At 53.5% G+C, this 12,745-nt stretch overlaps 3 protein-coding genes across 3 annotated transcripts; all 3 read left to right on the forward strand.

The window, feature by feature from the left end:
- Window positions 1-2,917: 2,917 nt before the first annotated feature.
- On the forward strand, window positions 2,918-3,658 carry BZA05DRAFT_444604 (uncharacterized protein; the record flags this gene model as incomplete). Its single annotated transcript, XM_051486920.1, has 2 exons — window positions 2,918-3,388; window positions 3,473-3,658. 2 exons carry the CDS (start codon window positions 2,918-2,920, stop codon window positions 3,656-3,658), a joined length of 657 nt encoding a protein of 218 aa, XP_051340202.1.
- Window positions 3,659-6,963: 3,305 nt separating this feature from the next.
- Window positions 6,964-7,456, forward strand: BZA05DRAFT_396644 (uncharacterized protein). The gene is made up of 3 exons (XM_051483554.1): window positions 6,964-7,129; window positions 7,166-7,225; window positions 7,259-7,456. Exons 1-3 carry the CDS (start codon window positions 7,054-7,056, stop codon window positions 7,363-7,365), a joined length of 243 nt encoding a protein of 80 aa, XP_051340203.1. The 5' UTR covers window positions 6,964-7,053; the 3' UTR covers window positions 7,366-7,456.
- A 2,461-nt stretch (window positions 7,457-9,917) lies between these two features.
- Window positions 9,918-12,712, forward strand: BZA05DRAFT_336879 (uncharacterized protein; the record flags this gene model as incomplete). Its single annotated transcript, XM_051480830.1, has 2 exons — window positions 9,918-12,222; window positions 12,276-12,712. 2 exons carry the CDS (start codon window positions 9,918-9,920, stop codon window positions 12,710-12,712), a joined length of 2,742 nt encoding a protein of 913 aa, XP_051340204.1.
- Window positions 12,713-12,745: the final 33 nt, after the last annotated feature.

The following is a 12,745-nucleotide window of genomic DNA, read 5'->3' on the forward strand; positions in this document are numbered from 1 at the left end:
GGACTTGTGGCAGTGACCAATCGACATACTACTCCACCGATCACTGAGGATATCATGGCCGGGTCTCTCCTCTTCTTTTCCCACGAGGTTCTTTTTTTTGGTTCATTCATTGATTGCGTGCGACCTATCTAGATCAAGGCAATATCATCTACACGTGCCCCCCCCGTGCACCCCGCACCCGTACTCGCTCTCGCTCCCGCGCCCTCGAGTCGTCCCACCTCCACCGCAACTTTCTAGTCCGCTATTCTGCGTCGCTGAGCTCCTCAGCTTCGGCACCCCCTCCTCCTCCTCGAGTCGCCTCAGCTCCGCTCTCTCTTCCCGCTCCCTGAGCTCCCACTCGGATTCCTCACTTACTGCATCTTCCTCATCGGCTTCTGGCATTCGTCTGCCCACATCGGTGGTGGAGAGGAACTCTAGAATGGCCTTGCTGCATCGCTCGTCTGCGAAGAGGTCCCGGAGTTTGAAGCGGTCTTTGCCCCTCCTTGTCTGCTTCCGGACTTCTGCCCAGAGAGTCTTTTGCTGACTTTTCCATTCAGGGGAATTTCTGAAGAGGTGCTCCCGAGTCTGTGTCTTGTAGCGGCACCAGCCGCAGCGGGCATCCGGGCGGCTCTTGGTCCACTGGAGGTACTGGTCGGCGAGGCAGTGTCCTGTCTTGAGTTGGTAAACTCTCGAGGCGAGGCGCTTGGGGGCCATCTCCGGATTTGGGTCAGGACGCTGGCCGGATTTCCGACTGTACCGGTACTTCTTATGAGTGATTCGGTTGTCCGCCCATATTTTCCCACGAGGAGCAGAAAAGCGTGTCACGTGGTATTTGTTACCGAGTGACACCGTGCTCGACCCATCCCTCCAAAAAACAAAAACCTTCACCACCCATGTGGGTGGATTGGAAACCCCAATAGCAGAGGCTTTCACCTTGGGATTTGGATTCGAAAAATATGAAGTGGTGGGTACCCCGCAATAGACATTAACAACCACCGAGCGCATGCATGTTTCCTCCATCTTACGCTGCGGCATCGTCTGTTTCGATGCCGAGGTGCTGGCTTCCATGCTACCAGGAGATAATACTCTGCTCGAGGCTACCACCAGCCGGTCCAGCAACTTATCTCTATATATCTTCCCTCGGGTTCGCCACTTCCTGATCCTTCTCTTCATCCTTACTATCTCCCAATATATTATCGAGGAAGAGATCATGGCCTAGTAAAGAAACAGCGGAAGACTCTCCTCCCTATTTCACTCCCTTTCTGCTGCCCTTTCCGTGGCCGCCGTTCAACCTCACCCCTGACCTCTCTGACCCGGTGATCGGATTATTTTGTTGATCCACCGCCGTCGCCCTAATGGTCGAGGTCCTGCTAAATTTTCACGCCTAGGGAAAGAATCTTGGGCCTAGGTACTTCCGTTTGCCTCAGCTCCGCGGATAGCCTGTTTTTCGCCTTGAACCTGTCTCTTGTATCGTCTTACCTCGATAGGATTATTTGGACTCCTTGTCATACGTTTTGCTTCATCCATTCCCTCAATGATGAAGTTCATCGTAGGGATTCTGGCCTGTACAGCCGGCAGTGCAGGAGTGGAGAGAGTGATACCGCGTGCCCCGCTCGTCACAACAAAAACAAAAACCATCACCACCCATGTGGGTAGCTTGGAAACCCCAAGAGCAGAGGCTTTCACCCTGGGCTGAACTCAGAGGTTTCCTCGACTCCCCTCGCCGATTGCATGGCCTAGGTAGTTGACAACTAGACCACGCGGGGGTTTTTTGGTGATGGAAACTTGAATTCGAAAAATATAAAGTGGTGGGTACCACCCCGCGACGGATAAGAACAGCGACGAGTTGCTGCCCGCCATCGAAGCATCTAGGTGACTCTTCCATCTCACGCTGTGGGTTTACAGACGGCTTTTGTGCCAACACCGCTCCAGGCCGGAGGTGAGATCGAGAGAGAGCACACATAGAAGAAAGAGGAGATATGAGGGTTGGTGGTCTTTTCAGTAGATGATGAGCGAGAAAAAAGAAGGAGAAGAAGAAAGAAGACGACCCCGCTGGACCCACTCGGTCGACCCCGCCATATGTGGCCGCCAACGTTGATTCCCACCACTGTTGTTGCCCACGAGTCTGCCATGCGAGCGATCACACGACATAGAGAAGTATTCTCGCCGGCACTAATCTATTTAGGTACTCTTGCTCTACGTCGAGGATCTAGATTACCAGTTTTCTTGTCAGCACCATTCTGCCGAATGCCGAGGGAAATGCTTTCGTTACAACTTACCAGCATCAAACAGAGCCGGTGGCTTCCATATGTGGACTCGGTGAATGGGATTGCTCAAGGAACAACCCCATGCGTGAGGCGTGATGTGGGTACTAGTAAACAATGGGCAGAGTTGTTCTTGATGAGTCTACGATTGTTAGGACGAATTTTATCTTGGATGCAATGTCGTCTACTTTTCAGCCCGTAATTGCTGGAATGTCCCACTTTTGTTTGTTATCTCGTAACGTACATAGTCCACATTAGGCGCCAGTTTTGCAGACGGTTCTTGTGGGAGCGCATGTGTTTCTGGTGAGTAGTCCACTAGCCGTTCGAAGGACCGGTGGTGAGTGCTGGAATATTCGGTGCGGTAGCGGGTCCAAGTTTGTTTTTCCTTGTCCCTCTCTCTCTCTATCTCTCTCTCTTACATACCACTTCACTTCTTTCCAACTTCATCGCACTAGCGAATCAACTCCACGAGTCCTTCCAACAGGATATGAGCCCGTCACCCAACACGCGCATCCAACCTTTTCTACCGGGACACGGCTTTCCCCAACCCCTACGACCCGGAGATCGATGGCGAGCCGTCTAATGGGCTAATTATCATCCGTACCCATTACACTCAGAGGAACTACCTGCTCGAACTCGACATCTGTTATTACACGCATCTGCTGTGTCACAAGATGAGCCTCGCCGAATACCGAGAGTATTGCTTGGATATCTACAAAGACATCCACCTCGGACGCGGCGCAATTGCTGAAGAGAGCTCCAGGCGTTCAACCGGTGCAGACGAGAGCGCCAGACAAGATCGCAAGGTTGCTGACGAGTTCGCTGCGTTGAAGCGATGGCTTGCTGAGTCAGAGCTCCTCAACAAACACCATGTTGATGCCCAGAAGCGTTTTTTGTCATCCGATGATGCAAAGGGGGGCACTACCTCCGAGCAGACGATCAACGCCTCACTTGAGAGCTACGACGTGCAACCCTCCCACACCCAACACTCTCCCAATCACCCAACATCCTCGCCGAATACCTCGCCGAATATCTCAACGAACACCCTTGCCCAACTACCACATCTGCGCACAACACCTGCGCCCAACTCCCATGCCCCCGCCCCGCTGCAGCATGGTAGTAATAACGATGACATCTTCCGTTGGGTTAGCAATCTCCGACTTTTCAAGCCTACAAAAGGTCGCATGTACTAATGTGATTGATGGCACAGAAGCGTCTCGCAAATGCAGAAGCACCACATGTCTTTCCTGAGTCCTCGGGGAGAGCCCCAAGATCATGGCGGTCCACAAAATAACATGAGTTGTTACTCAGATGTCCGATCAGCAACAGTTGTTGTCGGATTCGACATAGCGTACTTGTACCTGTGTCCGCCCGGCGCCGGCAAGATGCTGGTGTTCCTTATGGCCACGCTGTAGCTGCTATGAACGCCAGCGCCGCCAAGGTTCCGATCGATTTCGGGCCTGATTACGTGTCACGGCATAGCTGGATCGCAGCATACAATGCTGCAATGTCGTCAATCGCGACAGGTACGGCGAATTCGACACAGCGTACATGGATATGGGTTTGCCGGAAAGATACCGGCGGTCCTTGCGGCCACGCCGCACTGGCGGGAATCAACGCCGTCAAGAAGGTTCAGATCGATTTCGGGCCTGATTACAACAGCGTACTTGTACCTGTACTCAGCGTTCGCCGGCAAGATACCGGTGCTACATGCGGCCACACCGTGACAGTTACCCAAGCTGTCAAGAAGATTCCAATAGCTTTCCGTCAGTGATCTAGTTTAATGTCCTCGGGCATCAATAGACCGAGTTGGGAACGGACGGATAGGATGGGACGGACGGATATTGTGGGACGGACGGATATCTTGGGACGGACGGATATCTTGGTATGTGTTTTTTGCTCCTATGTATCTCTTTAAATACTCTCTCCGTTGTCTGCTCTTTTTTGTTCTATATCTTCAAATCACATCTCCATCTTTCTCTCACTCGTTCGCTCAGATCCGCTTGACAAAACTTTCATGCCTGATTACATGTCACGGCATAGCTGGAGCACAGCATACAATGCTGCAATGCCACCACTCCCCCGTGTTCCCAAACGTCCACCCCCGAGAGCAAGGGTGGATTAAGAAGAAAGTACGGACAACCGCCTAGGGGGGGATTTCCGGATATCGGATATCCCAGATCGCGCCCCACCGGACCGCTACTCAACATGTGATGGCATAGGCCATTACGTTTCCACGTCCTGAAAGGCGCATACATCATGTACTTAGGCATTACTCTTAGTAAAAGAAGTTCTCAAGTAAAACGGAAGCGTGCTACTCTTGTATTCTTTTGTGTAAACGGAGTGTGTGGGTGTGTATATTGCAATGATTTCGCTAGGTTGCATGAAATTAATGATCAAATAAATATAGAACGTGGAGGCGAGAAGAGAAGAGAGGAGACCCCACCGTGATATCCAGTCGGTGAGAAGCGGTTGGCCAGTCAGTTTGCCATCAAGACGTACGTGACTCGCAGCTGAGTATTTCTGGCATACCTAGCCTCATATTTATTCTCGTTCAAAACTCCTGTCGGCGGAAACATCGAAACCAATGGCTCCGCATCGAAATGGCAGGCGCCACCGCAGTGAGAGATGGAAGAATCCTCCAGGCGCTCTGATGGCGGGTGGCAGTTCGTCGGTGCTCATGTGTATCGCGGGGTGGCACCAACCACTTTATATTTTCGAATCGAAGTACCCAGCACGAAAAAACCCCCGCGTGGTCTAGTGGTCTAGGCCATGCAAACGGCGAGGGGAGCTGAGGGAAAGCTCTAGGTTCAAAGCTCGGCTCTTGGGGTTTCCAAACTACCCACCGGGGTGGTAAAGGTTTTTGTTTTTATTTTTTTGGCATCACGGGTGGAGCATGCTATATCACTCGGTGGAAACGACCACGTGACATGCTTTGCGCTGCCGAAGTGTGGAAGTAACTTCTTCAAAACCTGCTCACGGTGGAGAAGTCAACAGAAAGCCTTGTGGGTAAAGGCCGGGAAGGAGACAGAGAGAAGAAAAGAGAGGTGGTCGATAGCGGAGCTGTTCGCCGACGAGCGCAGCGAGGCAATCCAAGAGTTTCTAGGAACGACGGATGTGGGAAGGATACGCGGTGATAGGTTTTTTTTTGGAGCGGAAGCGGAAGACGAGGGAGAGAGGCGAGCGGGCAGCAGGAGGAGCGGTTATGTTGGCCCATATCGGTCTTTACTTGTCAATTTAATTTCTACTTTTTTCTTGTGTCAGCCCGAGGCGGATGGGCAGGGGAAGTGGGGCGCAGCATCGGACTGGCCGGTACCGGCCAGGGCGGGTAGGAAAAGGAGTTCGTCGGTTCGCCATAGTCTAGATAGGCTGCATGCGAAATAAAACAGGAAGATCTCTCTCTCTCTAAATACCGAGGCTTTCAACTCTCCACTCTGGTTTGACTGCACAACCTTTCTCCGAAGTTGCTGTTCACAGTCCAGACTCCAGGCAGCAGGCTCGGTGTGGACTTAAGCCCCGTACGTCTCCCGCGGCGCCCTAGGCCTGGGCCCTGGGCACAGAGAAGTGATGAACGCACCAAGCAGACGCAGAGAACAGGTGAAGAACAAAGTGTAGTGTCTGGAGCAATTTTGCAGTGGGCTACTGGTATCTTTGAGTCGGCCTAGGTTTCCACGTATCCTAGTATGTGCCAGTTTCTGACCCGGTCCCTCATAGGGCCGGGCACCTACCTGTTTCCACGCGCTCGCCACAACAGTGGCATCCCTCCGACGGAGGAGATATCGAGAGTACATACTTCGCTTCTTCGAGGGTACATCTCCTGTGCGGAGGCGTCGTCTAAGGAGCCGAAGCAGGTGACATATATTGCAGCGTGAGATGGAAGAAACATCCAGACGCTCAACTGCGGGGCACTCAGGTGGGGGGGTATCGGGGAAGCAGAATACGCACCGAATTGATGGGCGTCACTTCATCGTTGTTGTTCTTGTCTATCGCGGGGTGGCACGCACCACTTCATATTTTCGAATTCATGTCTCTGGTACGGAAAAAACCCCGCCTAGTCCAGTGGTCTAGGGCCACGCAATCGGCGAGGGAGCTGAGGGAAGTTCCCCGGTTCAAAACCGGGTGAATGCCTATGTATTCAGCTCTTGGGGTTTCCACGCCACCCACCGGGGGTGGTGATGGTTTTTGTTTTTGGCATCACGGGTGGAGCACGCAATATCACTCGGTAGCATGGCATGACGTGACACGCCTTGTGATGCCGGCTCCTTTTTATAGTTTAATCAGCATTGCATTCGACCTTGGTAGATCATGGTAGATTATATCCGTTTCCACCCAGCCGTCACCGACAGCTGGCCGCGAGCTCGATACCGGTGTGGCGGAGCGATGGAGAAGGGACCTGTGGGCTGACGAAAACGAATGTGGTTAGTAGTTTGATTGATTGATTGATTGATTATTCATACAGCATGGAACCCTAAAGTTATGGCCGGTAGAGGTATCTACAATACAACATTTTGACAAAGAAATTCCGCAACCAACTCCATGTAGAAGTGACAGCAAATCCCCTCGTCCTCGCAATATTTTAAAAGTGAGCCTCCAAAGAGGCTCGGGTTGTCGGCTTTGCGCTGTAGCGGCGCGTGGTAGCCCCCGGCTTCTCCAAAAGGTACCTCCACTCGGTACTACCCTCAACATAACTAGTCTAGCGCACACGGCATGGTGCTCGAAAGGAATCGTCGTCTCGGGGTTTGCGTAGCTGTCAAGGCCGGGGCCCGATGAATAGCAGAGAAGATATTTGGATCGAAGGCGGGTTGGCAAAATGCCAGTCGTCGTGGTCAACGTTGTCCTGGGCCAAGCCCTGAGCTGCCCCCCTGGAGTTCACTCTCCTCCCCGCCGTCGCCATATCGCCTGCTGAACAGGCTCTCCTGGAGTGATGAAATCGATGGTGATGTGCGGGGAAGCGATGGTGAGACTTCTTCTGAGGTTCGGATGTAGCACCCGTAGTGGTGCAGTTCTCCGGTCAGGGACCGAGGCTCGATTGATCTCTATCGCTTCATGCTCATCGTCGTCGAATTCGTCGGTCGGGGCACCTAATCCGCGGTCGGAAAGAGTGGACACACACGCCACATGAATCCTGAAGCCAAAGGGAGCGGGGCATTTGGTGTGCCAACGCATAGTCTTGGCATTTTTGGAAGGTTGGTGTGGTTCTCGGAGGTGTGTGTTGTGGTTAGTAGTGGGAATCAACGTTGGTGGGCATGGTGGGGTCGACCGAGTGGATCCAGTGGGGCGTCTTGTTGTTCTTCTCTCTTGATCATCATCTACCGAATAGACGACCATCCTCCATATCACCTCTTTCTTCTGTGTTTGCTCTCCTCTGGATCCCGCCTCCAGCCTAGAGGGGTGTTGGTAAAAGAGCCGTCTGCAAAACTGGAGTGGAACCGAACATGTAACATCTAGTACTTGACTCGTATCTGAGTATTGCTGGCATAGAATAGGTATTGATTCTCGTCCACATCGCCTGCTAGAAGCATCGAAGCCAGTGCCTCAGCATCGAAATGGTACGCGATACCACAGCGTGAGATGAAAGAATTACGGTTTACCCAGGTGCCCTCAGGATGGCGGACGAAACCGCAGCGACAGATGAAGAATCCCCCAGACAATCCGATCTGGCGTTTGGCACTCCGTCGTTGTTCCTGTGCATCGCGGGGTGGCACCTACCAGTTTATGATTTTCGAATTCATATCTCTAGTACGAAAAACCCCCGCCTGGTCTAGTGGTCTAGGCTATGCAATCAGCGAGAGGAGTTGAGGAAAGCTCTGGGTTCAACCCAGGGTGAAAACCTCTCTCTTGGGGGTTTCCAAGCTAGCCACATGGGTGGTGATGGTTTTTGTTTTTGTCGTGACGGGTGGTGCACGCCATATCACTCGGATGTGACTATCACGTGATTTACGTTTTTTTTTTGCGTTACTGGCTGCGTACTCTAGAATACATAGGCGAGGAAGAGGTTGAGGAGCTGGGTGTTGCAAACGGCTCCTTTGCCAACATCCCTCTAGGCCGATGGCGGGATCGAGAGCAGAGCACACACAGAAGAAAGAGTAGATATGAGGGTTGGTCGTCTACCTATTCGGTATATGATCGAGAAAGAAGAAGGAGAAGAAGAAGAAGGAAACCTCGCTACAACCACTCAGACCCGGTTATGGCCACCAACGTTGATTCTCATCAACGTTGTTGCCGACTACCGTAGTACTAACCACAGTCATTTTAGCCCGCCGACAGGTCCTCTTCTCGCTCCCTCCTCTCGCTCCGTCACACTAGCGTGCCAGAGAAGACTAGCGTGTTCCATCCCAATCACGTCGTTGTTCCTGTAATGTTGGCGGTTCGGATATGACGGAGGACCGCGCGGGTATCCGAGGGCCGGAGAGAACTACGTAGAGTACCTTCCGAAGGGATCGTGTCTGGATACCCTGGTTCGTGAAGCTTGTACATAGAGAGATCTCGCTGCTCCCGATATTGTTGCTGTAGATGCCGAGTTGATTAAATTCTTCTATATAGTTACCACGTTATTCATAACATCGCAAGGCCCCCACCACTTTAGTAGCGTCGAATTCAAGTTCTTAGCACGGAAGATTTCGAGAATATGTACTTATTCACTTCTTCGAGAGCATATCTCCTGCCAGGAGCATCGAAACCAGTCTCAACATCGAAATGACGGGTGGCACCGCAGCGAGGGACGGGTCATCACCTAGACGGTCCGATGTGGCGGGTGGAACCCCGGATATCACTCGGGTAGGCTCACATGACATGCTTTTGCGCTGCCGGCCTTTTTAGTTTGATCTTCATCCGTTTCCACCAGGCTGTAACCCACAGATAACCGTGAGCTGGATACCGGCTCGTAGTTATCGTATTCTAGCAATTACGGGCTCAAAAGTTGAATGTCCTACCTACCTAGATAAAACCCGTTGTCGAGAACTGCGTACGTCCAAGTGGTTCCAAAAAACTGACCTCCTATCGAAGCGACCGAAACTTTGAGCTGTCCATGCATGTGAGAGAGAACATCAATTGCCATCCCGCATGATGGTTGCTCGATGCATTGATTAAAAGCGTACAAGGCCTCGGCTGAATTCTTGATTCCTTGTGGCTGTGCACACTAAGCAAACGAGGCGCACGTCAGAACCTAGAGTATGTAGCCTTGCAGCACGCGCCTTATCGATAGCCCGCCAAACCTTTTCTCAACCTCACCTCGCGTCACGGTCGCGTCTTCCCCCACCACAGGTCCACAGCCCGCCACCACAGCCCGCCACCATGCAACTCTCAAAAAACATCCAGAACCAGCAGACGATGGTCTCCGACGATGACGACGTGTTCTCCGACCACGATGAGTAACTACTCTCCACCCCCGTCTCGTCGCTCTTTCACTCGCACACTTACTTATCTCGCGCGTGCGCGCGCACCCCACACAGCGATGAGTTCGACGACGACGACGAGCTCGCCGCGTACGCTGCCGACGACACCGACGACGATCCGGACTACTTCGACGACGGCGAGGACGGCGATGCCCCGACCGCCGCGAATCCTGCCGCTGCCGCCGCAGCCCCAAAAGACGACTTCTTTGATGCGCCCAGCGAGTCGGAGGACGAGGGCGACGGCGATGGCCCAGGCGCCGCGGTCATCAATGACGACGAGATGGAGGAGTTCCACCACAACTTGAAGGCGGCACATGGGTTCAAGAAGGGGCAGCGGCCGCGGGGGAGTAAAGGCGGTGGGCGCCGGGCCGTCGGCGAGGAGAACTTGTCGTTCGAGGTGAAGTCGCTGATGGGCGAGGCGAACCAGGCGTTCGCCTTCAGCCAGCTGGATAAGGCTATGGGACTGGTCAAGAAAGTGATCCAGATCGAGGCGGGCGTGTATTCGGCGTGGAAGATCCTGGGAGAGATCTTTAAGGAGAAGGGCGAAGACCACAAGTGTCTGCTGGCGTGGTTGACGGCCGCCCATGCGAAACCGAAGGATTGGGAGCTGTGGCTCATGTGTGCCAAGATGAGTCTGGATCAGTATGGGCCCGATAAGCATAATTACCGCGACCAGGCTATCTACTGCTATAACCGCGCGATCAGAGCGAACCCGGACAATATCGACGCCGTCTACGACCGCGCGCTATTGTTGAAGGAGACGGGCCAACTCCACAAGGCGGCAGAGGGATTCGGAATGCTGAACAAATTGCTGCCGAACGACATGTCAATTCTGAGGGAGATTGCCGCCTTATATATTGAGCTGAAGAAGATCCCGCTGGCGATCGAGTATTATACGCGGAGTATCGAGTTTTTCAAGACCACCGGCAACACGGATAGAACCTTTGGCTGGTCGGAATTAAATATCCTCGTCGAGCTGTACATGATGTCGAAACGGTGGGACGACGCGATCAAGGTGTTGAAGACGAATGCCCGATGGCTGTACGGAAGGGCGGAGGAGAAGTATTGGGAAAAGCTGAACGACGACCGAGAGTGGGATAAGACGGATGCGCGACGGAAGTCGATCCGAGAATACGTGCGGGCACGGTTCGATGAGGAGACGTACTCGCTCCCCCTTGAGTTGCGAGTAAAGCTGGGAGTTTGTCGGGTGTACCAATCCAATGAGAAGGAAGCCCTCGTACACTTTGAGTTCCTAAACGAGGAGGATCCGGTCGAGTATTACGATGTGTTCCAGGAAGCGGGTGATGCCCTCTTCGCAGCTAAGGCCTACGAAGAGGCCATCCACTACTACTCGTCGGTGGTGGAGGGGACACAATTCCTCGACAAGAAGCTGTGGTTCAACATGGCCACCTGCTACAAGGCCCTCAACCAGGTTGAAGATGCCGAGGACTGCTACGCCACCGTGCTGGAAGCATACAGTAAGGACACCGACGCCATGATGGAGCTCGCCAGTATCTACGAAGTGTCGAACCGGAAGGCGGAGGCGTTGGAACTCGTCAACGAGGTTATCGCACTCCGGCGGGAAAGGGAAACCGCAGACAAGAACACTGCATCGGAGAAACGTGCCGCCGCCGAGCCGATTGCGCAGCCCGGAAACGATCCCATGGCATTCTTCCCCAACCAGCCCGCGCCGCGTCGAGTTCGGAAGCGCCGGCCAGGTGCGATCACCAACGAAGAGCGAGCTGAGATGAACGCGAGGAAAACGGAACAGACGGCGGTCAAATACAGGAAGCTCGAGTATCTCCGTGCGAAAATGGAGGAGGGCGATACAGCAACCATCAAGGACTGGCTCGACACGGCCGGCGATCTGGTCGACGACTTCCGCAATACGAAGGCGCTGTTTCCGTCGGAGAAGGGCAAGGCGTTCAAGGGATTCATTTCCACCGCGCAGCGGCGTGAAAAGGCAAAGGGAGATGCAGAACAACTGGAGAGGATGCAGCACCGTCTGGAGGAATCGCTTACTTTCCAGGACGACCAGATCGACACCATCGCCAAAGACGCCACCACATTCCGCGGCCTCGACTTTGATACCTGGCTGTACATCTTCATGCAGTACGCGCTATGTCTCGCCAAGTACGACAACTACCAGGACGCGTACGACGTGTGCAGCGTCGCCAAGGAAGCAAACGTCTTCTACCTCGACAAGAGCAAAGTCTTCACGATCTGGACGACATGGCTCGCGTGCGCGATCTGGGTTCACGATTCGGAGTCGTGCAGTACGATCTCCCGATGGTTCATGACCACGTACCAGTTCCAGACCGAAGCATACTCGCTGTTCGTCGGATCGCTGACGATGTCGCGTAACGGAATGGAAGTGTTCCACAACAATGCGAATCAGAAGTTCTTGCTGAGGCAGATCAAAATCATGGATGAGAGCATCGAGGGGAAGAAGCGCACCAATGCCGCAAGTCTTACAAATATCGATGAGGAGGGTAGGGAGTACAAGCCCGAGCGGTTGGACACCAATTTGTTGATGCTGTACGGACATATTCTTGCTAGCGGGAAGAGTTATATCTCCGCACTGAGTACACATTCTCCTCCCTCCTCCTCCTCCCACATCTTACTGACTCACGCATAGACTATTACACGCGTGTCTTCACCGTCGCCCCTAAGAACCCCATGGTCCTCCTCTCGATATCCCTCGCCTACCTCCACCGCAGCATGCAGCGGCAATCCGAAAACCGGCACATGCAAGCGCTGCAAGCCATAACCTTCCTCTACGAATACACCGACACGCGCACTAACCCGCCGACACCTCTACCAGCGGCGGAGCAAGCAGCACTCGAGCAAGAAGTCTCCTTCAACGCGGCGCGCTCCTTCCACCACCTGGGCCTAACCCACCTAGCAATACCTTACTACCACCGCTGCCTCGAGATCTCAGACACATGGGCGGCGCAGGGCGGCGTAGCGGGCGATCTCAAGTGGGAGTCCGCATACATGCTGCAGATGATCTATGTCACGAGCGGGAACATGACGGAGGCACGGCGCGTTACGGAGCAATGGCTAGTCGTGTAGGTAGATTATTTCGTATGTAGAGGTACATCCATG

The sequence above is a fragment of the Tricharina praecox genome (genome assembly GCF_024521635.1).
Source record: "Tricharina praecox strain CBS 144465 chromosome Unknown BZA05scaffold_10, whole genome shotgun sequence".
Classification (NCBI taxonomy): domain Eukaryota; kingdom Fungi; phylum Ascomycota; class Pezizomycetes; order Pezizales; family Pyronemataceae; genus Tricharina; species Tricharina praecox.

Excerpts from the sequence above, each read along its gene's own strand:
- BZA05DRAFT_396644 (XM_051483554.1), top strand. The coding sequence starts at position 7,054 with ATGCCAGTCGTCGTGGTCAACGTTGTCCTGGGCCAAGCCCTGAGCTGC. Across the intron at positions 7,130-7,165 it reads AGTTCACTCTCCTCCCCGCC|TGATGAAATCGATGGTGATG; the intron begins GTCGCCATATCG and ends GCTCTCCTGGAG. Across the intron at positions 7,226-7,258 it reads ACTTCTTCTGAGGTTCGGAT|GGACCGAGGCTCGATTGATC; the intron begins GTAGCACCCGTA and ends TTCTCCGGTCAG.